Source organism: Zonotrichia albicollis, chromosome Z, assembly GCF_047830755.1.
Source record: "Zonotrichia albicollis isolate bZonAlb1 chromosome Z, bZonAlb1.hap1, whole genome shotgun sequence".
Taxonomy (NCBI): Eukaryota; Metazoa; Chordata; class Aves; order Passeriformes; family Passerellidae; genus Zonotrichia; species Zonotrichia albicollis.
The window spans coordinates 46,674,667-46,699,043 of NC_133860.1; the positions used below are offsets into that span (position 1 = coordinate 46,674,667).

At 37.5% G+C, this 24,377-nt stretch overlaps 1 protein-coding gene across 7 annotated transcripts in view; it reads left to right on the forward strand.

Moving 5' to 3' along the window:
* The window catches only part of KDM4C (lysine demethylase 4C), a 246,689-nt gene that overhangs the window by 218,952 nt on the left and 3,360 nt on the right, over positions 1-24,377 (forward strand). For 5 of the 7 annotated variants that reach the window (XM_074533711.1, XM_074533713.1, XM_074533712.1 and 2 more), the window contains 3 exons: positions 278-448; positions 19,308-19,427; positions 23,170-23,262. In XM_074533711.1, coding sequence (XP_074389812.1) covers positions 278-448; positions 19,308-19,427; positions 23,170-23,262 — 384 coding nt within the window. Of the gene's footprint in view, positions 1-277; positions 449-19,307; positions 19,428-23,169; positions 23,263-24,377 lie in introns of those variants that run through there. The other 2 variants (XR_012578316.1, XR_012578319.1) reach the window with 1 other exon arrangement.

Here is a 24,377-nt window from a genome sequence, read left to right on the forward strand (position 1 = left end):
TATACTATTGATGGAATGCAGAACAGTTTTAAGGCATCAGTTGTGGAGATATGCTTTGATGTAGTATTCTTCAGATGTCATTTGTTTTCCAACAAAGTGGAGAAATTTTGTAAGTAAAAGAAATTATGTTAACATGATTGAATTAAATTAATTTAATTTGAGGTTTTTATCTTGAGTGCTCAGCAGTTATCAACCCTGTTTTTACTCTGATAAATTTTTTATGAATAAGCTGGTATTTTAAATTTATTTTTTCTTTTAAATTCTTTTTTTTTTCAAGAGAGCTAAAGTATGTGGGAAAGCCATTACAGTTGGGCAGACAGTCATCACGAAACATAGAAATACACGATACTATAGTTGCAGAGTCATAGGAGTGACGTCTCAGATTTTCTATGAAGTCATGTTTGATGATGGCTCCTTCAGTCTGGATACTTTCCCTGAAGACATTGTAGTAAGTACCTTCTCAGATTCCTATTCATTCTTGTTTGTTTTCTTGATTTTTTGTTTTGGGGTGGGTTTTTGTGGTATTTGATTGGTTTTCTTTTTTAAGTTAGAGAGTTGGAATCTCTTGAACTAATTCCTATGACTTTGAGAACATAACATCTTAATATTTAGTTCATGTTTGTTGCTTTAACTGCTGAGATTTATTATTTTCTAATGGGCTTCCAAGCTTTGGTTGTTCTAGTCTTTGCCATTTGAACAAATGAATCAAGAATAATCTTAGAAAATCTTTTCATTAAATAAGAAATATGTATTTAATTAAGAATATGAAAGAGGGAATTCCATATATCCTTCTCTGTCACTTAGAGATAACCTGTAAAAATTCCTTGCAGAATAGAAAACTTCTGCTGTAAAGAACAGCTTCTGAAGAACAGTTCTTCAGACTCTGTTTTAACAGCTTATTTACACTTCCTGATATTTAGTTTGTGAGATTACATTAGTAATGATAAAAATCATTAGGGAAAAGATAGTAGTTTATCTATGTGTAGTATAGTGTATTACATTTTCAAAAGGCAGCTGAGATTTTGATTTCCCTTATGCACTTACATGAACTACCATGGCTCTTGTAGCTGTTAAAAACCACATTGTGCACATAGCACAAATGAGCAAAATTTGCAGTTGGAGAAAGATTCTGTTTCCCTCCATGTCTGCAATGAATACTGTGGATGTTAAGCTTTGTGGTGTTCATCAAGTGCCCTTTGACATCTTTCTCATAATGTGACTAATTCTCATTTACCTTCATGATGCTCTGGAGTCTTTCATGCGCTAAGCTAGTACTTCCGGCTAACTTCCAGAAGTAAAAGCCTCCAGGGACCACTGATAGGCAGAAATGCTGTTTGTTGCAAGGCCACTTTTCACTTAGTCCTGTTCAGTATGTTGTGGAGAAGAGCCTGGCTTACAGAGCAGCACCAGAGAGTGTGGGCTTTGCAGCTCAAGGGATACAGCTCCTAGGAGGACTCCACATTTTTCTCCTGTGAAAGTCTTTGAGCTCTTCTGCTTTTTGCAGACCTAATATTTTCCCGAGAGGAGCATTAACTGACATATATCAGTAGAAATGATACTGTTGTTCTTGGAAGCTTCTTAGTTTTTGAAAAGTCTGGCATCTTTTTAAAATATGGTATTTGAGAGGATGCATTTTAGATCAGTGCTTGGAAATTGAGCTGTTCTTGTCCCAGTGGTCTGAATAGAAGTCAGTCACCAAATCTCTCTTACACATCTTTGAAAATTTTTCCTTTAATGTGAAACACTGCAAAAGTCTCTGCTAATGATCAATGATCTTGACATTCTGATTTAGGATGATCAAGATACTAGGTAAATGTGGCTATGTTGTTATTAGAAGCTCCTTTTGTAAGTGCCTGCTGCATCAAGGATCTGGTAAGGCAAAGGTGATGAAATCCTTGTTGTCCTAGTGGGGAAATCTGATCTGGAGCTAAGAATAAATTTAATCAGGTTTGGATATGCCTCAGTGCTTCACAGATAGTGGATGAACAACATATAATTGTTTGATGGAAACATCAAACAAATTTCACATTTCTTAGAGAAGTGTTCTTGTATTTTCATTAGACAATATACCTGCAGCAGTTACTGGAACTGCTGAAGAAAGTGGTTCTTTTCTTCTCAGACTAAAACTTAGTAATCTATACAATGTGCGTATCAGGTGTTAGTCCTGCCAGGAGGACTTGTTCATCAAATCTGGAGTAAAAGAAATGTTGCTGCCTGTTGAAGAACTTATTTTTCTAATCTGTTTTCTCTTTTCAACCAGCTCACAAAGATAGCAGGATTTTGCTCTTCCAGGATGTGCTGAATCCACTACATAATTTCAGTTCAGCTCACAATAAACCAGAATTCCAATGTTTGGACACAGTGATTTATTTTTTAGAAGGAAGGTAGGGAGCAGCAAAAGTTCAGTCTTGAAGCTTCATGAAACTCTCTTTGTATTCAATAACAACCAAATCAGGGTATACACTGATCTCTTCTCATGTGTATTTCTCTTAGTTTGTGTTAGCATTTACTAAATATGTGAGGTGGGAAGTTATTAAGCGTTTTAACTGTAATTTAGATTTTTTAATTTCAACATTATTTATTTTTTGGGTGTTACACCTGATTTCTTAGACTAATTACTCCTCAATTACAGGGTTTAAACCTATGAGTTAGCTGTCCAGTATGCTCACCTACCTGTTTTCCTTCAACCCAGAAGGTGTTAGAGGTGTAAAGAAGTATATGGCTACTCCTGGAAGCAACAGCAGGACAAATCCCTCCTGTAGTTCATGGCAAGACTTCAGTAAGGGGGACAGTACATGATATCTTAAAGGACATGAGATGACAACTTTCATGGTTAATGATGCATGGACACAACTAGGGAGTGCATATACTGCAACCCTAAGTAACTGATACCAACAGACAGCATTTATGTGTGTCACTTGCCACTTGAAGTATTAATGCTCTGTAACTTGTCAAACAGCTCCTAGCACAGCACCAAGAGCATTACTGTTCTGACCAGTAGGCCAGATGTCAGTTCACAGATTAGGCATCAGGATAATCATGAGTTGTTTGGTCTCATCATTTAGGGGAGGGTATTGCACAATTCCTTCATTTTTTGTTTGTTTGTTTTGTTTGGTTTGTTCATTTGTTTGTTTTGTTTTTTGTTGGTTTGTTTGGTTTTTTTGTTTTGATACCTAATGGCTATGGCACTGGCATTTCGTAGAATTTTGCTAGATGATTTATTTGTTTCTGTATATATTGTGGCTGCCAACATATTTTATATACATATATGTGTAAGATTTGGATGAAGTTGTTCCCATGTTACCTTACTAAAATCACAGAAGAACAGCGAGGCTTAGGCAGTATCCATGTTTGGGGGAGAGGGATACCACCATATTATATTGATTGCAAGGAAGAAAAAAAATAATTGTGGAGTGAAGCTCACTTTGAGTCTATTGAGAGGTCTGTTTACAGGATAGCTGAGCACACATCTCCTGAAGCAGCAAACATCCTTCTAGGCTCTTGCCCTCTTAAGTGCCCTGGTCCTTCAGTGATGAGTTTACAGAGAGTTCTTCATTGTCATGGATTCACCTGGTGGTTATGAAGAAAACTAGGTGAACAAAAATTAGTGTAATTGCTGCCATGACATAACCACACTGTATTTTAGTTTACTTGCAAGTATATAAATGTTGGTGTTATCCATTGAGAAGGTGAAGTTGCACTGTGGGTAGTCATGTCCACAGCCCAGAATGAATTCACTTACTAAAATCTATAAATCAAATAACATTGTTTTAACATGGTAGCTTATGGAATGCTGCTGAAATTATTCCTTAAAAGCAAGGGCATATTAAGTGTTGATGAAATTAGATGTTTTTGGAAGAACAATTGATCCTGTATTCAGGAGTTCACAAGGATTTTTTGCAGAACCACAATTTCGCAATTTTTTGAGGTTCTGATAAAATCCAGAAAGCATCCTCTTTAAAAAAATATGTATTAGTTCTGGTTAAGGCATACAGATTACAGCTGTTAAAAGCAGGAAAGGGAAATTAATTTTCACAGAATCATATAGGTAGGAAAATACCTTTAAAATCACTGAGTTCAACCATTAACCTAATACTGCCAAGGCCACCGCTAAACCATGTCCATAAGTGCCATCTCTTCATATCTTTTGACTGCAACCAGGGCAGCCAGTTCCAGTGCTTGATAACTCTTTTGATGAAATTTTTCCTCATTTCCAATCTAAACCTTCACTAAGGCAACCTGAGGCCATTTTCTCACATCTCAGACCACATCTCACAAGGCAGCACTTGTTGCCTAGGACAAGAGACCAACTGGCACCTGGCCTATAGCCTCCTTTTAGGCAGTTGTAGAGAGTAATAAGGTCACCCCTGAGCCTTCTTTTTTCCAGGCTAAACACCCCCAACTTCCTCACCCAGTCCTCACAGGACTTGTACTCCAGGTCCTTCACCAGCTCCCATCGCAATTCTCTGGACACACTCTAGCACCTCAATGTCAGTCTTGGAGCAAGGGGCCCAGAACTGAGCACAGGATTTGTGGTGTGGCCTCACCAGTGATGAGTACAGGGGGACAATCCATGTCCTGGTCCTCCTGGCCACACTATTGCTGGTACAGGCCAGGATGCCATTGATGCTCTACAGACCTGGAATGCTGTCTGGGATTACTGTGACTCAAGGGACCCAGCACTTATTGTGGTTGAACCTCACACCACTGGCCTTGGCCCATCAATCCAGCCTGTCCAGATTCCAGATCCCACTGCAGAGCCTTACACAATCACAGAATCTTCCCTCCAGCAGATCAACACTCCCACCCAACTTGGTGTTTTGCAGTCATGTAAAATGACTGACCATTCATTTGATCCTGTTGTCCAGGTCATCAGTGAAATTATTGAACAGAACTACAGGACCTAGTACTGCACCCTGGGGACCACCACTGACCACCAGCTCCCAGCTGATGTAATTACACCCACTACTACTTTAAGCCCAGACTTCTAGGAGGTTTTTTACTCCGTGACCAGTGTGCCTGCCCAAACCGCAGAAACAGTTTCTCCAGGGGAATGTTGTGTAAAATGCCATTAAAAGCTTTATGAAAGTCCAGGCAGACAACATATATCCCCTTTTCCTTATCTACTAAGCAGGTCACCTTGTTACAGAAGGAAATCCTGTTGATGGAGCAGCGCCTGCCTTTCAGAAACCCCTGCTGGCTGAGCCTCATTGTGTCATTGTACTGCACATGCTCTTTCGTGACACTTGGGATGATTTGCTCCATGACTTTCCTTGGCACTGAGGGAAGGTGCCACTTTCCCTGGCGCTCAGTCTGACAGGCCTGTAGTTCCCTGATTTCACATTTTGAGCCACCTTGAAGATGGGTGTAACATTTGTCAACCTCCATTCAATGGGACCACCCATGTTAGCCTTGAACTGCTGGTAAATGATGCAGCGTGGCTCAGCAAACTCTTCCACCAGCTCCCTCAGTACCTCTGGATGGATCCCACCCAGTCCTCCCACCTAGTCCTTGTGTGTGTCTAAGTGGTGTAGTAGGTTGCTGACCATTTCCTGTTGGATTGTTGGGGCTTCATTCTGCTGCCTACCCATCTTCAAGCTCAAGGGACTGGTTCTCACAGGACAAGTGGTATTAAAGACTGAAGCAAAGAAAGTGGTTAAGTACCTCAGCTTTTTCCTCATTCTTCGTCATTATGTTTTCCCACAGCATCCAGTTAAGGATGGAGATTCCTTTTAGCTTTCCTTTTGGTGTGAATGCTTACAGAAACATTTTTCATTGTCTTTTATGGCAGTAGACAGATTACATTCTAGCTGGGCTTTGGCCCTTGTAATTTTCTCACTGCATAACCTCACAACATCCTTGTAGTTCTGCTGAGCTGGCTGCCTCTTCTTGTTAAGGTGATAAACTCTCCTTTCTTTCCTGAGCTCCAGCTAGATCTCTCTGTTCAGAGAGAATTTCAGTTCATTTTTACATGTGTCACATTGCTCCATCCAGCATTTTCCTTGATTTTTTTTTTTTGGCCTGCCAGTTCTTTTTAAGTGGATGCCACCTTATCTTGAGAAAAAAATCAAGCACGAAGAAAGCACCACCAAGCAGTCAATTTTTTAACGTACCAGCAGTGATACTTGAATCCTTAACAGAATTTTGTTGATACTTATTTCAAGTACCTTCCTGCAGCAGTGGACCCAAGAAAGCCCTCAGTGTGAAGAGAAAATGAGGAGATTAAACTGTCTTTCTATGTCTATCAATACTTTAAATTTGCCACTCTCAGGAGAGAGAGGAACAGGCCTCTTGAGAACTCTTGACAACCTAAGTACTTTACTGAAATTATTACAAAGGCTACAAATTCTTACCGTGTGCACATAGATTTTACAGCATCTAAAATTGTTATTCCTTGCTTTCTTTGTTAAAAAAAGAACAGAAAAAGCCCCACGTTTTAGTTACTAGTATCTTAAGAGAAACCTGCCAGTGTGATAGCAATGTAGTTTAAAAATCTGTTAATGAAATAACCCACAACTATTTTACATGAGGATTTCTTTGCAATCCTCTACTATTCCAGGCAGCAAATGCTCACTTCATATCCTGCAAAATTATGAAATAAAAGTTTTTATATCACATGACCCACTCTGTTGTATAGGCACTCTACTGTATACGCATATACTCTATACACTATGTGTGTAAAGCTGCCAATTCTGTCTGCTTTCATCATGGTCTTACTGACTTATCATGGACTTACTTACGTGATCCTTCCTGCCCACGATATCCCTCACAGGCGTTTGAAACTGTGAAGACATTTATAGCCTTAATAATTACCTGAGACAAGGGGACCTAATTGGGGTAATTTACAGGTGAATAAGTTAGGATGAATACAGATTGTCCCAAAACAATTGTGTATTATTAGATAAATGATAGACAGAACAGATTTACTTCCTCCTCCTCTGAGATGTGGAACAAATGGGATTTAGCTGGACAGTTTTTCAAAACTTATTTTCTCCAGGCCAGCTAAAGGGAATACTAGTAGAAAACTGTAATGTGAAATTATTTTGGTGGGACTTTTTGCATGAGCAGATTAGAAAAGGTAGCTTGCTTTTAAAAGCTGTGAGTGTCAGTGCTCAGGATGTAGTTTCAAGAACAAAATCTTACTTAATTTCAGGAACTTCTCTCTAAAGACTTTGACCATGACTACTGACTTCCACTGGTGCCGGAAGTGTGTGTCTGCAGATGTGATACTCAGTCAGCTTCTCAGTATCTGTTATGTTAATACATTTACCTCTGCTTTTGAAAAGCCATACTTTTTGAACAATAGACATTTTGAGATACTGGGCTAGCATTTAAGTCTTGAGAGCCCATTTAATGCCCATCTGTATGTTAAAAAAGCAGAAGTTTTGCTTCTAGCCCAGTTATTCCCAAGGGAATTGTCAGAAGAACACAGTCCCTAGTCAGTCCCTTCTGACAATCTGTCTTACAAAGAAGACACATTACTTTTCTTCTATCAACCTTGTCTGGCATTATAAATTACTGAATTCCTGACTAGTTTCCAGCATTTTTTCCTAGTGATTTCTCTTCTGTATACCTTTTTTTCTTTATTCTTCTGACAACTCTTTTCTGCTTGTCTACTTGTTCAAGTCAAAGTTTTAAATTGTAGTTTTAGTAGTAGATGAGTGTTTACTGAATCTTTGTGAAAGATCCATTTGATGGCTGGCATACAATAATTGCTTATTGTTCAAGTTTTATTATAATGACATGTACATCTGTAAAAATTGGTAAGGAAATTAGAATGGCTGAATTTCCTAGGCAATCCATAGATTTGGGTGCACTCCAGTACTGCCATCACCAGCAATTTCTGAGAATGTGTAGTAGGAATGTAATTCATTTCTGAAGGTAGCAAGAGGCTAGATTGTATTTGGTATAAACTTAGTCAAAAATGGGAATTGTTTTTGTAATGTGCGAAAAGACACATCATGAATTATAATTGGTTTAGTAGCTTTCCAAAAGATTTCTTAGCTGTGACATTGAGTCTGTAAACTCAATAATGTGCAATTCATGTTGGGCTGGTACATTTGTTTTTTGCTGCATTACAATATTACTGTGTAATTAAACTCACTACTCAGCAGGTTGTATGATTTGATCATTGATTAGTAATTCTGAAAAATTTTGGAAAGCAAATTTGAGAGCTGCATGACATATTTCAGAAAAAACTTAGGTTTCTTTTTCTGGCTTGATGGATTTGTAGAGATTGTATAGGATTTTACATTCTTGTTCTGTGAAATACTCCAATAATTTTAATATTTATATATGTTATGAAGAAATTACTTTGAGTTTGTGAAAAGGGAAAATTTATTTGAACACATTTTTGTAGTTGTGAACTTTTTCACTAGATTTACAAATGCTGATACACAGAATGGTATGATTTTTACATGTGAATAATTGTTTGCATCTTCTGGATACTAATACAAATTAATTCCTCTTTTGAAAAAGTTAAAATCAAGCTATTTCAAAACCAAAAACTAAGGTCTAAGGCTGCAGATTAAAGGGTTTTATTCCATTATTTAACTCTTGAAACTACAAAGCATCAACAGATGTAGTAGTCTTATTTTAATCTGAAACTTGTTGTACAGTACTATGACTCTTGATTTAGGTGAGTCACTTTCACTTTATTATGGAGAATACGAAAAATTTTTCTGTTGCTCTTGCTTTTTTGTTTCCTATTACAGCAGGAAGACAGGCAACTTAATAGATAAGCATAAAAAATGAATATTGAACAGCTAATAGGCAAATTAAAGCCTCAAATAGAAGTATTATCTTTGTACCATTTCCTTGTAGAATAGCCTTTCCCTTTTATGATGTAATGCTTTATGGATCCTAACAATAATGGTGTTAGATGAGTTGAAGTTAATGCCTCCCAGGAGAGGTAATGCATAATGCCTTGTAGGAGAAACAAAATGGAAGATAAATCATTACTTTGCAGTTCATGATAAGATGGCTGACTTTGCAGCGAGGCAGGTGAGAGAAAGAAATATATTGCAACATTTCTTGCACTTGCAAAGGCAATGTGTGCCCTTGCCTGGGACCACAATGAGTACAGCTGTGATGAACCTATAGAGCATGGTGAAATCACTAGAATTTGCACAGGAATCTTTGAGGTAAGGTGGGACTGCTGGGATTGGGATAGGAGTGTTTTTTCACCTCCCACCTCTTTCCTGAGGAAATCCAGAAATTGTAGAAATTTTTCATCTGTTAGTTTACAATACTGTTGTGCAGAAGAAGGTTATTACCAGACTTACAGGGGGTCAGTGGAGGAAGTGTTGGCAGACTCATATTTTCCTTCGTGGCTGTGTTGCATCCTAAGGAGGGTGCAGGAGCAGCACACGAGCTGGTCTTTGTACTCGTCCGACTGTAACGGATTTACAGGGAGCAGATATACAGGTGGGCAGGATAGGAGGCACTACTGTAGCGTTCAGTCTCATCTGACTTTGGTGTAAGCATAAGATAGGATTTTCTGCTGCACTGCAGATCCCTTGTTCCTCATAGCTAATTAGACATCTGGGCGTACTTGGCAACTTCAGCTTCCTACTGCTGACACTCAGTTTTGTCCCGTAAGAATGTATTGTACCCTTTAGTGTCCTCTCTTCTGTGCCTTATTGCAATGCCTAGTACCACCCTAGACATCCTAAGTTGCATTCTGCAGTAGTTTGAGTTGTTGTCTTCTGGGAAACTGTGTCTATCAATTTGCATTATGCATGAATTTATATTATTAACACTTCACTGAAAGGCAATGCAATGGTTAAAATAGTAACTTTCTAGGCTGGATAGAAAATAAGAAATTTTTAGATTTATGTGAGAATGCATGGTCCCATTTATATTCCAGTTTTCTTTTGTAAAAGCATATATTCACTTTGTAGGAGAACATTCAGTAATATTTTAAAGACAACATATTATACGTCAATTTAAAGTATTTTTATACTCCATTTTGTGATTCAAAGCTAAATTTGTTGAATTACAGTAACTATTCTGTTAATCTGGTGATTTCACTGAATTTATATCAATTCAAACCCGGAACTGCACTCCTGGGAATCAGGCCTTCTCTTTCAAATGCTAATGCACTGTGTAAATTGCTGTTCCTGTTTAGATAAAAATCTGACTGTGACAAATTAGCTCCCACTCTCCTTTCCATTCAAATTGTCTTGGAACATATGAGACCTAATTTTGTGTTGCTAAAAATTTGCATCAACTAGTATATCCTATCAGCTTTGGAAGGAAAAACAGTTCGGCAGTCTCTTGAGATTAGTGGATGTTTCAGAGATTTTCCACACTTTGTTTCTCCACTTGCACTTTAATGGTGTTGGTAGGTATATTCAGTGTTTGCAGTTGTGATGTGGTATTTTTCTGTATGGTCAGCTTTTCTAAATTGGAGGTATTGGTTGTAATTGCATTTGTCATGCTCCTTTTATGAAACAATCACCTGTGTGCAGGACTGTGGAAGCTTAATCACTAGCATTCGTGTTGAAAATTAATATTAGCTTAAGGAATGTAGTCAGAGAAGAAAATTGGGATGAAGTTCTTTTACAGAATGGCCTTGGAAAGGCCGCTTCCTGATGTTATGGCAACCTTGTGCTTGCTTCTGCACTCCTTCATGTTGAACCATCTTCATCTGGTTTCTGTTGGTGGTACAGGGAGCACTGTCTCATTATGTGTACCCTAGTAGCAATGGGGTAGGGTAGTAAATTTAACCCAGATCCTAATTTAAGGGGAAAATATAATAGCTAATCCTGCAGTTCAGCTGGAGTAACCATGAAGACTGTATCTGTGCAAAAGCCAAATAATCAGGCCTGGATTTTTTCTTACTTTTTCATGTTTAAAATCTAGGGACTAGAAACCCACTTTAGGTCTTACCAGTGAAAATCAGATGTAGTTAGTGTGTTTTGTCTGTGTTGTGAGAAGTTACTGATAATTTTGTGATTAACAGAAGAATACTAATTTATTTTAAATTTAAATTAATGTGTTATGAATGCAGTTTGCTGTAAAGTGCATTTCAGTTTCTCAAATAGAAGAGGACAGAGGTTTTTGGTGTTCTGGAGACTGTGCATTAATTTAAAGTTATTTTTCAGAAACCATGATATTTCTAGGATAAAAGTCAATACAATGGCTTTCTCTGTGCAAACTGTGGTTAGACAGACTAACAGTAAGGTTTGAACTATTCTTAGATATTTAAGAAATGCAGGGGATGACAGAAAATGAACAATTTCTGTTTCTCTGATTGATTCTAACAATATGTATAAATTTATGAACACAGCATGATTTAGAGTAAAAATAATATGTAGATAGATAGGAAAGTCAAGTTTAGTGCAATTACAGAATCTGAGTTTTCTCTAGTCAGTCTTTTTAATATCTGCTTCTCTTTGATCTTTGTAACCTCAGGGCTAGATTATGAGCTTTCAGTCCGCCAGGAGGAGGATTAAAATATTGTGCCATGGCCCCTCTGCAGCAGGGGTGGAACAATACAGAAAGGATCTCTTTCACCAGGCATACTGTGGGGCTGAAGTCAAGCTTCTGCTTACCTCTGCCTTTTGCCATTACATCTTGCTTGATTGCATGGACAAGAACATACTGTTGGAAAGTTGGAAGAACTTTCTGATACAGAAAGCTGTGGCAGCACTATGAAATGGATTCTTACAGAGTCTGGAAAATTGCTGTTGAGTGATTGAAATATGTCTTCCTAGATGGTTACGGTGTCATATGATACAGAAATAATGAGTGACTTTGAAAGATGAGAAATACATTCAGCTAAAATAATTGTTACAAATACCATGTTTGAGCTAATATTTCAACTATCTTTAAACTGATAGCGTCTCAGGAAAAATAATCCCAGTCAGGCTCTGTGTATTTTTATTCTAATCCATTACCATTAAGTGAAATAATTTATTAAATTTCTGTATATTTTATTTTCTTGCTGTGTTTACAATGCCATACAGCAAAAAACAGATTAGAAGTACATACTAGTTCACAAAACCTATTGCAGGAGTTGCACTTAACCACTTCTAACCTGTGTTGTTTATGTCAATTATACCATCAGTTATATTTGACAACAATTTCAATAAACAGTGAAGCATTTTGTATCTTGTTTTTGAAACAAAGCAAATCAGGAAGTGAAAGCCAGGAGTGTCAAGGAGACGCAGAAATGTTTGTTAGGTGACACTGAGAAAATACCGTAATTTGAATACAATATAAGCAAACAAAAATAATTTATTTTGAATACAGTCTAAACCAGAATGATTTGAAAAATAACAAAGCTCAGTACAGTGTCTGCCAGTTAAATAGATAAACAGTTCTATTAGTATTGAGGAAGATAAAACAGTAGCTCCTGAGGTTGTTCACAGGATTGGGATTGCTCAGTTAAAACACTCCTGAAGAAAAAGGTGCCAGCTGGATTTGTTTTCTTAGTTAATGCTTGATGACAGTTGACTGCTCTATGTTATGGATTTTGTAGAGTCATCCCCCTGGGAATAGGGTGGAAGAATGTTACTGATATGGTAGATTTGAAACTTGTTTAACTCATTCCAAAAGAATTAAATGGTTTAGAAAAAGAGGAGGTTATTCTACCTGTATAAAAATTTACTTCAAATTTATGCCAGTTGATGAATGTAAACCTCAGGTTTGTAGACAGTGATATAAGTGTCATGGGTTTGACATTGGCTCAATGCCAGTGCACCCATGAAAAATTATTGACTCATTCTCTTCTGCTATAGTTGAGCAGAGGAGAGGAAAACAGAAATTAAAGGGTGTTCATGACTTGAGGTAAGGATTGTGAAGGAAAAACTTCAAGGGCAAAACATGCTCAAAAACTTAAAAGGGGTAAAGAAAAAAATTAATTGACAGAAATAAAAGAGAATAATGAAAACTAAAATAAACATTTAGCACACTTTTCCCCCCAACCCTTCTTGCTTTCCCACCAACAGTGCAGGGAGACAAATATGTGGTTTTCAGTCAGTCTGTCACTTCTAAAAATCTTCCTTCAGTTCACTTAGGGAGAGTTTCTTTTGCTATGCTGTGAGATCCTTCCTGCAGGAGTCAGTTCTCTGTGAATTTCTCCAACATGGTTCTAATTTTCATGAGTAGCCGTCCCACCTGACCCTCCCATGGCCAAAGCAGTTATCCAACAACTGCTTTTTTCTTAGGCCATTAGTTCACAGGATGTAGTTTTTAAGGATGAGATGCTCTAGTATAAAAGCAAGAGTCCTTTTCCTCTATTTCTGGAAGCAAGGGTTCTCTCTCTGTTCCAGACTCTCACCAGATTACAGCTTTTCAGCATCCACCCACTCCTGTGTGAGCTCCTTTTTCTCGTGGGCTGCAGGTGAATGCTGAATCCCTTCATGCACTTTATGAACTACAGGGAAACACTTTGTTGGGTTATAGTCCTCACCATGGCTTGCAGAAGAATCTCAGGTACGACACTGAGCGCACCTCCTCCTCTCCCTCCCTCCTTTTCACTGACCTTAGTGTCACCATATTGTTGCGCCCGCATGTTTTCACCTTTTCCTTTTTTCTGACTCAGGAGAGCATTGTTGTCCACAGGTTCATTTATTCTCAAGCTGTATCAACTGGAAAGTTTCTGTAGAGTTCTGCAGCACTGAAAGGTTGATCCCAACCGGGGTCCACATTGGGGAATTGCTCTCCATGCTTCTCACTGCCAGTCACATGGTCCCTGCCAGTGCTGCGGGAACTGTGCCCGCTCCATTCAGTGCCTTCCCTCATGTGGGCCATTGAAAACGAAAAGCTGCTGCTGCCGCTTCTGCCCTTTTGTCCGCAGCACAGCTGGCTATAAGTAGCTAAGAGAGTAAAGTTAATTGCGAGCCATGCTGAGATGGGAGCCACCACGTGGCGCCACCCCAGTTGTGCCTTCTGGCCACGTGGCTGCTCACAGATTGGGATGGCAGCAGCTGCTTCTAACCTTGGCTGCTCATAGCCTCAGTCTCGGGGCTGCTTGCAGCACCAGACTGGCTCCTGGCTGCATGGCCTGGCTGGGCCCTCCCCCACCCCTCCAAGGAGAGGGAGAAAGAGGAATTTCGTGCCTTCTTTCCTTCTTATATATGTCATCGCAGAGGTTTTGCTAACTTTTCTAATTGGGCCAGCCAATGTGTCAATCGTCACAGCCTTTAGAGATTGGCTCTGCTGGACATAGTAGAAGTTCTGATGGGCTTCTTTGTCAGAAGCAGCCTCTGTGGCTTCCTCTGCCCCACTAAAAAGGAAGTTGCGTTAATACAGTAATAAAGAAATTTATGCTTATTCAGATGAGTTAGTGGTCAATATGAGTAACCTTCAAGAGGGAGCCACTTGCAGAAAATATTCACACTTAATACTGTATGCCATACATTTTTTTTCTTCAACATCTTTCCAAGTTGTTGGCGTTCTCTTTTCATGCATAGGAAAGAAATCTTAATCTTTACTGTATTGGGGTTGTTTTATATATATGAATTTTTAGAGCCATGTTCAGGAAAATGTCTCAGGAATAGTCATTAGCTTTAGAGAAAGGTCTTCAGACTTCCTACTTACGGATTGCAAATGTTTTTTACCTTGTAATGTTTTATTCTTTTCTCCCCTAGTAAGCTCTCACTGTAAGAGCACAGATATCAGAACTGAGTTTACTGATCTCCCACTCTGATCTGATCTAATTGAATATTGATATTATTCATTCTGATAGGAGACATTTTACAGAATGTTTATGTATGAGGGGAGGCAAAGAGCAGCTTTGAAAGCAAGCACACTAGTCTAAGTTATCATTTGCAGGATCAAGTTGGGGATCTTCATCATCACACCTCATGTATGCTCTCCTGAGTTAAGGTGAAATGACCTGTCATCCAAACCATTAACAAGAGCCAGGTGATATGATGGACCCCTGGATTTGAATAGACGTGTGCTGGTGGTTTTCTATGAGATTATTATTGTTTTCTGCAGCAGTTTTAAACATTTGTCTACTGTTGGGTTTATACCTCCCCTAAAAGATGCCATATTGGCCACATTTCCTATTTTTAAACAAGTTTTTTGAGATACAATGACCAGTGCTCTCCCCAGCAGTAGACAGTGCCAGACAGCTTCCTGTGCCACACTGACTGGAAGGAGCTCCTCCACAGAAGAGAGTCGCTTCCCCTGTGCCCAGCAATGACATGAGGCTATATAGAATAACCTCCAGGCCCGATCCATGGCCCCTCCTGGCTACTGCAGAAATTAACCCTGTCCTTGCCAGAACCAGGACACCATCACAGAAGGCCTCTAGATCAGTCAGGCATGATTTGCCCTTAGTGAAGCCATGCTGGCTGTCTTGGATCACCTCCTTGTCTTGCATGTGCCTTAATATGTCTTCCAGGAAAATCTGTTCCTTGATCGTCTCATGCACAGAGGTGAAGCTCAAAGGTCTGTATTTTCCTGACTCTACTTTCTTCTCATTTAAAAAATAGAAAAGATATTTCCTTTTACAGTCATCAAGAGCTTTGTCTGACTACTCTGAATTTTCAAATATGATAGAGTGGCTTGGGAAAAGCACCAGCCAGTTCCCTCTGGACTCTAGGTTGCATATCACCAGGGCTCATAGACTGGTACCTTTTCAAGTTCATCAGGTGGAGTCAAACCTGTGCCTGGCTCACAGTGGAAGGAACACTGATCCTGCAAGCCCATATAGAGGTTCAGAGGGTAGGTACTTGTTTTCAGTTGGCTCCTTTGGATGAAATCTGAAAGAAGTCAAAGGCTCTTATAGTCTTACAATTAACAAAAAAATATTGAGTTTGAGATAGCTGATTTAATAACCAAATAATCAGGGAAACATTGTTGAAATGAAATTTTTGGCATCCAAGGTACATCCGTTTTTAATGGCTTAGGAAAATAGTCTCAATAGTTAATAAGTTCATCTTAGACCAGAATATCTGTACCTCTTTGCCTTAATTTAGGGGAAAGCATTTGAATGTATTTGAAGATATTTTCTTCAAGTGTCGTGATTGCAACATTTCAAGTTCCTGGACTCCAGTGCATGCTTCAGGTGCAATCTCCTGATATTTTCTTAGGGTGACTCCACTGTTCCTAGTCTGTGTGAACCATCATCTGCCACTGCAGTTGGATTTGTTACTTTCAAATGTGTCTGGCCTTAATAAATCAAACCAACCTCTCTGGTAAAAACAACAGAATGTCAGAAGAAAAATAGAAGAAATGTCTTCTTTATCTGCAATGCTCTGCATATGAATTCCTTCATGACAGCATAGAAGAGAACCCAAGTATTTCAAAATGGATTTCCAAAATCTATTGCAAATAGATTGCATACTATTTTAGTTTAGTGTATATAATGAATTCCAAAATAAATGTTTCTAAACTCAGAAAGTACTACCTTTAATAAACAAGAAAACGTTCAGAATTATTATTGTTATTATTATTATTACTTATAGGTTATGCACTTGAAGTGTCTCTTTGAATAGCTGTAAACCTAACGCTGGGGAGACCATATCTGCAGTAATGTGTCTAATTATGGTCTTACCTGTATAAGAAGGGTGTGGACATAGAGGAACAAATATGGTAAAAGGATATGAAAGTGATGGAGGAACTGAAGCATCTGTGATATGAGGAAACTGACAGAGCTGGGACTGTTCAGGAGAGCAGTAGACTCAGAAGGATCTCATCCAAATATGTCAACATGTGATGTGGGAAGTAAAGAGGATAAAGCCACACACTTCTGGGTGATGCAGAATGACAGAAAGAAAGACATCAGGTACCAACTGAAATACAGGAAATTCCTCAACACAGGATTTTTCTTCACTTAAGCAAATACTCTTTCACTGTGAGAGTTGTTGAATGCTTGGATTAATGGTCCAGGGAGGCCTTGAAGTATTCATCTTTAGAGACAGCTAGTCATGGTTGGAGTTGGAGCTCTGAGCTCTGCAACAGCAGGAATGTGAAACTGGACATATAAGTGAATTGTATTTTCAGTACAGATGGCCATGATTTGTCCATTTCTATAAAGATGGAAATATATTATGTAATTTTATGGGAAATGTGCATGGTTTATAAGCTGAATGTAGATGGAGCCCACGCTGTATGTTATTTATAGTTGGTATGGGGATGTTGAAGGATTGCTATACCAACTATATGCTGTCTGACTTCTTATATGAGAAAAAAGTGAGGTTGCATTTTTGCCATTTTGTCAATCTAAGAAATGGGTCTTATCATTCCCAAGAAAGAAAATTGTAAAAATTATTTGTGTATTAAAAAGAGAATCTCAAATGGTTATGATCCTATGAAAATAAAAAGTAGGAGCTCTGGTAGGAATTAATAAAAACTAGTACCAATTTACCAAATATTGTTCCATAGACTAAGACATTGTGATGATACATGAAAAATGAGGTTGTCATTTGTCTGGTTATTTGCATGAGGACTCTTAATTTTCCAAATGAGCAATTCCATTAGCTATCCTAGAGTCTGTGAGATATTTTTTCTTGTGGAAGTTGCAAAGGGAGTAATTCATGCTGGGCTTTTGTTCTTGGAAAATTAATGTTAGGCTTGACATTGTTGTTAGATTGCTTGTTTTCAGGAAATTTATTCCATTCCATGATGCATTTTAAAAGTTCATTTCAAGACACATAGCCAAGACTCCTTTTTTGTACTTTTGCAATAAATAGATAGCGGAAGAAACATCATAATGACAATAACCACTTTGACAGTCATCAGTAAGAAGAGAACAACTAAGAATACAGTCTAATTTAATTTAATTTATAGTCAGAGCCATGATAGCATTTAGTATTCCCTGTCCCCTGCAAAGTCATAACTATTCTACTGCAGCAGCCATCCTTTCCTCCTGCATCTCCTGAAAGTATTAGGAAGGGTAATACAGTAATTCCACCTACTCCAACTGTGTGTTGATGTTGAAAGGATATATCTTTCTGTGGTTATCACAGCAACCTTTGCTGGGCAAACACAGAGGCTATATTTTAAAGCCTTTGCAAAACACCTGAGGGGTGACAGAGACAGTATTGTCATGCAGGAAGGTGTTTATGTGAAAATCCAGCTTTTAATTTCTTTTATCCCATGTTGAATCGAACTCATGGATTAAGATACGTGTGATTAAAATCAGTTTATAAAGGTTGGATTTGGTAGAATGATATTACATCAAGATAATGTCCAAGTGAGGATCACTGGAGTGCATTTTTGCTCCCAAATTTTAAGTTCTTTGTCATGATGATCATTGGCCTCTGTTGGAAGTGAATTGTTCAACTCAAAATACAAATATTTTTCTAAGTTATTCTATGTAAATCTATGAAAACAGTGATAGTATTGTGGCAACCTGAGATAGTACCAGGTCCTGTCACTGAGTCCTTATACCTGTGTCCTTGTCTTTATCTTCTCTCTTCCCACTGTAGGCCATTTATGAGCTCAGGTAATGTGGTCACAAAGTCCTCTCACACCCAGGAGAATGCCACTCAGTCAGCAGTAATTTACATTACAGGTCTTTTGATGTAGTCACTATGAAGGAGAGATGCCTTTGTTGGAGTGAGGATTTGAACAGAGAATTGATGGGCCCAGATGTGCCACATCATTTTTGAGTCCTTTTCTTTTTTTCTCATGTGAGCAGCTGCTGTTACGAGTGTGTGGTTGGCGTGCTCTGAAAACGAGTCATGTAGGTCATACTGAGACATATGGGAAGAACATGTTGCAGCTACTGATGCTCTGATATGCTCAACAAGTCAGGCACAAAAGTTGACCAAACCATTGGAACAAAAGTGCTTTATATCCTACAGAAAAAAATATTTTCCTCCAATTTTTTTTCACAAGCATTTGGATTCTTTTGTTGTTTCTCCATCAGCTAAGCAAAAAGCTCACTGGCATTCTCACCATTTATGGTTTGATCCATGTATGTGTCTGTCAGCAAATATAGCATCCAGCAAAAAATGTGCTGTGGTTAACGAAACATGAACTACTTGCATATGTAAAAGAGAAAGCATTTGCACATATGCAATTGCACTTTAGTGATCCTTATTTTCAGTGTGTGTTAGAAATTAATTTTGGTCAAAGTGTATCATAGTTGCTGATAGCGATCTGATTTATGTGTATGTTGTCTTGCCAATGCAGCATCAAGCTGTAAAGAGTGTTTCTCTGGTCAGTATTTAATTTTCATAAGGGCTAACATAAGCATTAGGCTGTTAGCAGGATTATAAAACTTGAAACATGCATGGTAATAAATCTTTTCCAATTACCAAGTTGTAAAAGCATCTTACTGGTAATTTCAGTGCAGTGGCTCACTCACTGATTTGAGAATCCATCTTCTTTGTAAATAGAGCAGAGATTGCCTAAGGCTGGGTCCACCTGCAGAGGGAGAGGTTGTCCAAGTGAAATGGCCTGATGGAAAACTGTATGGTGCAAAGTACCTGGGAACAAATACAGCTCACATGTATCAGGTGAGTATCTATGTTTATTACCATGCGCTTGCTAGGATGTCTTTATTGTAAATTGCTCATTTGGCTCTAGCATTGGAGTGGCCAGCCACACTTGGAAAGGAAGACTGGAAAGGCTGGAGCGTGAATTCTTATTGTAACTGTTACCACACTTTAACTAATATGTAAAACTTTCTAATGTGGTAGCAAGTGCTGTGCACTGTTTGGCAGAGAGATTTCACTTGGTCTTACAAAATCCAGAAAATTACTTGCTTTCTTTAAGAATTCAGGTAAACAGGTGGGACATTAGGATTGAAAGATGACGTTATTTTCTGCAGGTTGTTTGCTTTCATTTTGTAAATTCACAGCTAATTGTACAATTAGTGACATAAAATTAAGTATTGTATGAGCCTGCAATGAACCTGAGGCATTTCATAAAAGGTTGGAAGGGGAGACACTAGGAAGAAAAACGTAACATTCATTTGTCTGAGGCATTTTTTCATTAGTTAATCTGAGGAGCATTTTATCCTCAGCAAAGGCAAAAGGGAACTGAACACTGAAGGCAAAGCTAAAAAGCTGACTTCTGATTTCAGACTAACAATTACTGGATTTTTTGAGCTTGCGTTTGAGAAAAATCAGTCAGCAGCTTTGAGTACCCAGGTGAATGGTAGAAACTGCAATAAAACAATCACAATAATAATAGCACTTCTGAAAGAATGAGAATCTAGATCCATTTCTTTTATATATATGTAATAATTTTCACTTATGTAACTCTTTTCATCAGGGGGCCTCACATTACTGTACCAAAATGGCAAATTTACTGTTATATCTCTAGATAAATTAAGGCACAGGGAAACCAAATTACTTGTTGCATTGACCTTCTCACTTTTCCAATGACTTGCAATCGAATTCAAGCACTCAAATGCCTAAAGTCTTGAACTAGTCTCTAAATCTTACCTCATCCCTTATATTTAGCAGCTGTATTATGTTGAGAAGGTCAAAAGTTCTTTATAAAGTATGAAGATTATTTTTCTGTAGTAACATTTATCTTCAAATTGTTTAATCTTTTGAGCAGCTAGTCTTCTGAGGAATACTGTGAGGAAAATTAGATGAATGTTGTTGTCTTTCATATTTGAAGGAATTTGATGTAGTCAATACAAACGTCTTATTTTAGACATCTTGCACAACATGATGAAATTAGTTTTGTTTAAGGAAAATGGATAAGCATGTGGATGCTCAGCAAGATTCAGAGTTCCTCAGCTAAATTACTTCTAACAATCTGTATAATGGTGGGAAATTACAGAGTTTAAAGATTAGAGGGAGCCCATATTGCAATACATAGAACTGTAGAGACAAGCAAGTATTTTGTCTTCAGGATGAGAGAGGAGGCTGCCTGTGGCCACAGATTGCAAAAAGTTTATGACAGGAAGGGTGCAAGATTAACTTCAAGGCCAGTTCTTGCTCTGGTCTTTCTAAACAGTATCTAAAAGCTCCAAGGACTCACACATAAACAAAGGTTTATTGTCATCTGTTGTGATCTGTGTTGCACCTTTGGGATTCTCTTACCCAGTCTTTTGCATGATTTCTTAGATCTCATAAGGCAAATCTGTTCTAGTTGAAAAATTTTGTGAATTTTTGTCATGTTCATCAGACATTTGTACCAAATGCAGCAGTACTTGAGCATGTAGGAGCTATGGCAAAATGCACCAGAATTTGTGTCATACAGTTTTCATTTGTCAGCCAGTATCCTATACAATCCCTAAGCAGAGCTAAACCTGCCAAATAAAGCAGGTGCTCAAGTGAAATTATTAATGTGATCTACAGCTGATTTCTTGATGATTTCTGATATTGAGGTTCACAATTGAGTTAGAGTTTATTAAATTATCCATTCACTCCATTAATTGCTTTCTGACAGTTTTTCCTTCGATTTATGATGTGCTTGTAGAAGAAATCTCATGAAGATAGTAACATCACACAGTACAGCAGCAGAATCTAAGTGAAATAACTTACCTTATAAAATGATGTTTTGAAATGTAGGATCTGCAATCTGAATTGAATTGGAGCGATTTGGGATTGCGGGTTTATATTTTGCATGAATCATGATGATATTGAAAGTCTTAGAGAAGCTCTTGTGTTTACTATCAAAGTGTAGGCAAATTATTTCCAGTGTGATATGCTGGATTATACCTAAAGAACTTCCACTTACTCTTCATTTTAAATGTGCAACATAGTTCTTACTGCAAGCATGGCCTTCTCTGGTATGGAATATTTGCATCCTACTGCACACTGAGTAAAAACAAATATACTGACCATTTAAGAAGAGATTTTCTTATCGCATGGAATGTCAGAGTTAATCTCCTACCCAGTTTTTTCACCAGGGATGCAAAAAACATTATTACCAACTGTAATATGCAAAAATATTGCCAAATGCATTGTGCAGGAAGGAGCAGGAATAGCAGAAAGACTGTTCTTGCACCCTGGATTGCCATCATTTAATTAAACAAGCTTAAGGCAAATTGACCTTTAAGTTCCTCTAACATACTGCTAACAGAGCAGGCTTATGGGGTTAGTAACAGGAGCAGAAAGGAGTAAGGATGACTCTTGTGATTTTATTATCCACTTGTGTGCTCTATGCATTTTAAATGCATTCCAGATTTGTGCAGCCCTATTAGTTGCAATGGAAAAATTGGTTTTAAGGAAGTTAATAGATCATAGTCTGTATCCTGGCTTTTGAGAATGGATATATGGATTTTTCAGCTGTTCACATATCAATCTGACATACTCAGCTACAGCAAGCTTTTAATTTGAAAAAAATACAGTCTATTTACAAATTCAAATGCATGATTGTTCATTTGTATCTGTAATAATATTTTTGGTAAGTCAGTATTCTCCTGTGTTTGATATATGTGCTTAGTCTTCTAGTCAAGTGTGCTGTTGTCATTCACATAGTCTCATTAAATTACCTAAGGATGTAAAATGGGACTTCTAATTTTTATACCAAAATTTAAATTAGCATTTTTGTGGGAGCTAAACTGCAGTCACAGGTAATAGCTGAAGTTCACAACTGTTAGATGAAGTATTAAACTAGAGGAAAAAAATCAGCAACTCCTGAAAAAGCTTAAATGCTTCAAAGCCTCAGCATTTTAACATTCCTCACACCTAGTTACATTTGCTTTCTCATTTTCTGCTAACAGGGTTCATATTGGATTAAATCTAAACCTAAGCATGATAAAGCTTTTCATCTTCTGAACAGAGCATTTAAAAGAAATTCCATCAGATTCAATAAAATTCTGTTAACTGGTATTTCCTTAGTTGTCACTCACACTTTCTTTTGACATGGTCTTCCTCAACCTTGAATCACAGGATGTTAAAATTAATTTTTTATTTATCAGAAGCAAGTTAAGAATTAGAGACAAATAAAAATGACACAAGGACATTTTAATATGTCACTTCTGCAAACTAATGTTGCCTGTCTTGTTACTGTTCAGCATTCCTAATCTAAAAACTTTTACTTCCTTATATATGTGTCAGTGCTGATTTTGAAGTCTTTTGCTTAGATATTATTTCCAATGAAGTATATGTTGCAATTCTGAAGAAATAATATTTTTTATGTTTCAGCCTAATTTTCTGCTAGAACAGATAGCAAAATGTCTGTATATGTCTTCTTTGCTTACATATATATTTTCATATGGAAATATTTCCAGGAACTTCCTGCAAGAGGTAATTATTATTTTATTTTCAAATTCTCATTTTTTTTTTCAATTAGGTGGAGTTTGAAGATGGTTCTCAAATAGTAATGAAGAGAGAAGAAATATATACACTGGATGAAGAGCTTCCTAAGAGAGTAAAAGCACGTTTAGTAAGTATTTGATGATGTTAACTTTGTAATATGTGTATATGCTCAAAAGACCAATAACACTATACCAGGATTTATTTTGGATTTTCGGTTTAAACAGATTCATGTTTTGTGAAGCCTGTGCTCTTCAGAGTGGCTAAATCAGCCCAATCATCTCTCCATTTGCTAGTGAGATGGTTAGTTGTTTTTCCAGTACAGGCAAATGCTGTTGTCAGACATAATTCTTTTCTCCTAAAAGGGACATGGTGTTTGCTTGGTCTGTCGGATCAGGAATGACCAAGTTAGTAAACATTTAATTTGACAGACATTCTGCTCTTTCAGTTTACTTATAACAGATAATGTTTTTTAGAAACTTTACAGCTTCTCAGAGCTTTGTGATTTTAAAAGCCTTAATTTAATAAAAAGATAATTAACTTCTTGTAAGAAACCATATAACTGATCAAAACTCATTAATGTTGCTGGCAGGATTTATCAGCATTTGACTAGTCTTTGGTTTAAAACCAAATCTTTGCTGCTGTTTTTTAAGTTTCCTGCTGTTTCAAACAACATCCACCAGCTATATTTTGATGTATGTATGCCTAGTGGAAAAGTGTTGAACCTCACAGAGAGTATAACTCATAGCGGTTGAAAAGGGAAAGTACTTCCGTACATTTGTTGGAGGAGATGACTGTTTTTACCTGTCTTAAGACATTTTTTTCTGATGTAAAGTGCACTGGTCAAATATTCTAGGTCAAGAAACCTTTATGTAAGTGAATTTGGGATAAATGCACAAATCTTTCAGTGTCCTGACTAGGGTTAAGATAGATGTCTTGGAAAATGTTAAAAGAACCATCTAATGGGGCTTTTTATTATACTTGGAAAGCATACCATTGACTTTCTTTCTCTAGAATGCAGGGTAATAATAAGAATAATAGCAATGGGGTTTATTATATTGTTTTTAAAATTTATTTTTCAGAAATCATTGTCTTTTTATTTATTTGCATATTAACTTCATTAAGGAGTTAACTATGGATTTAAATCATTAAATTTGGCCAGCTGACTAAAAAACACCACAACAGTTATTGAGACTTCTGCATGATTTTTTACTAGTGCTTTAAATTTTAGAAATATACAGGTCA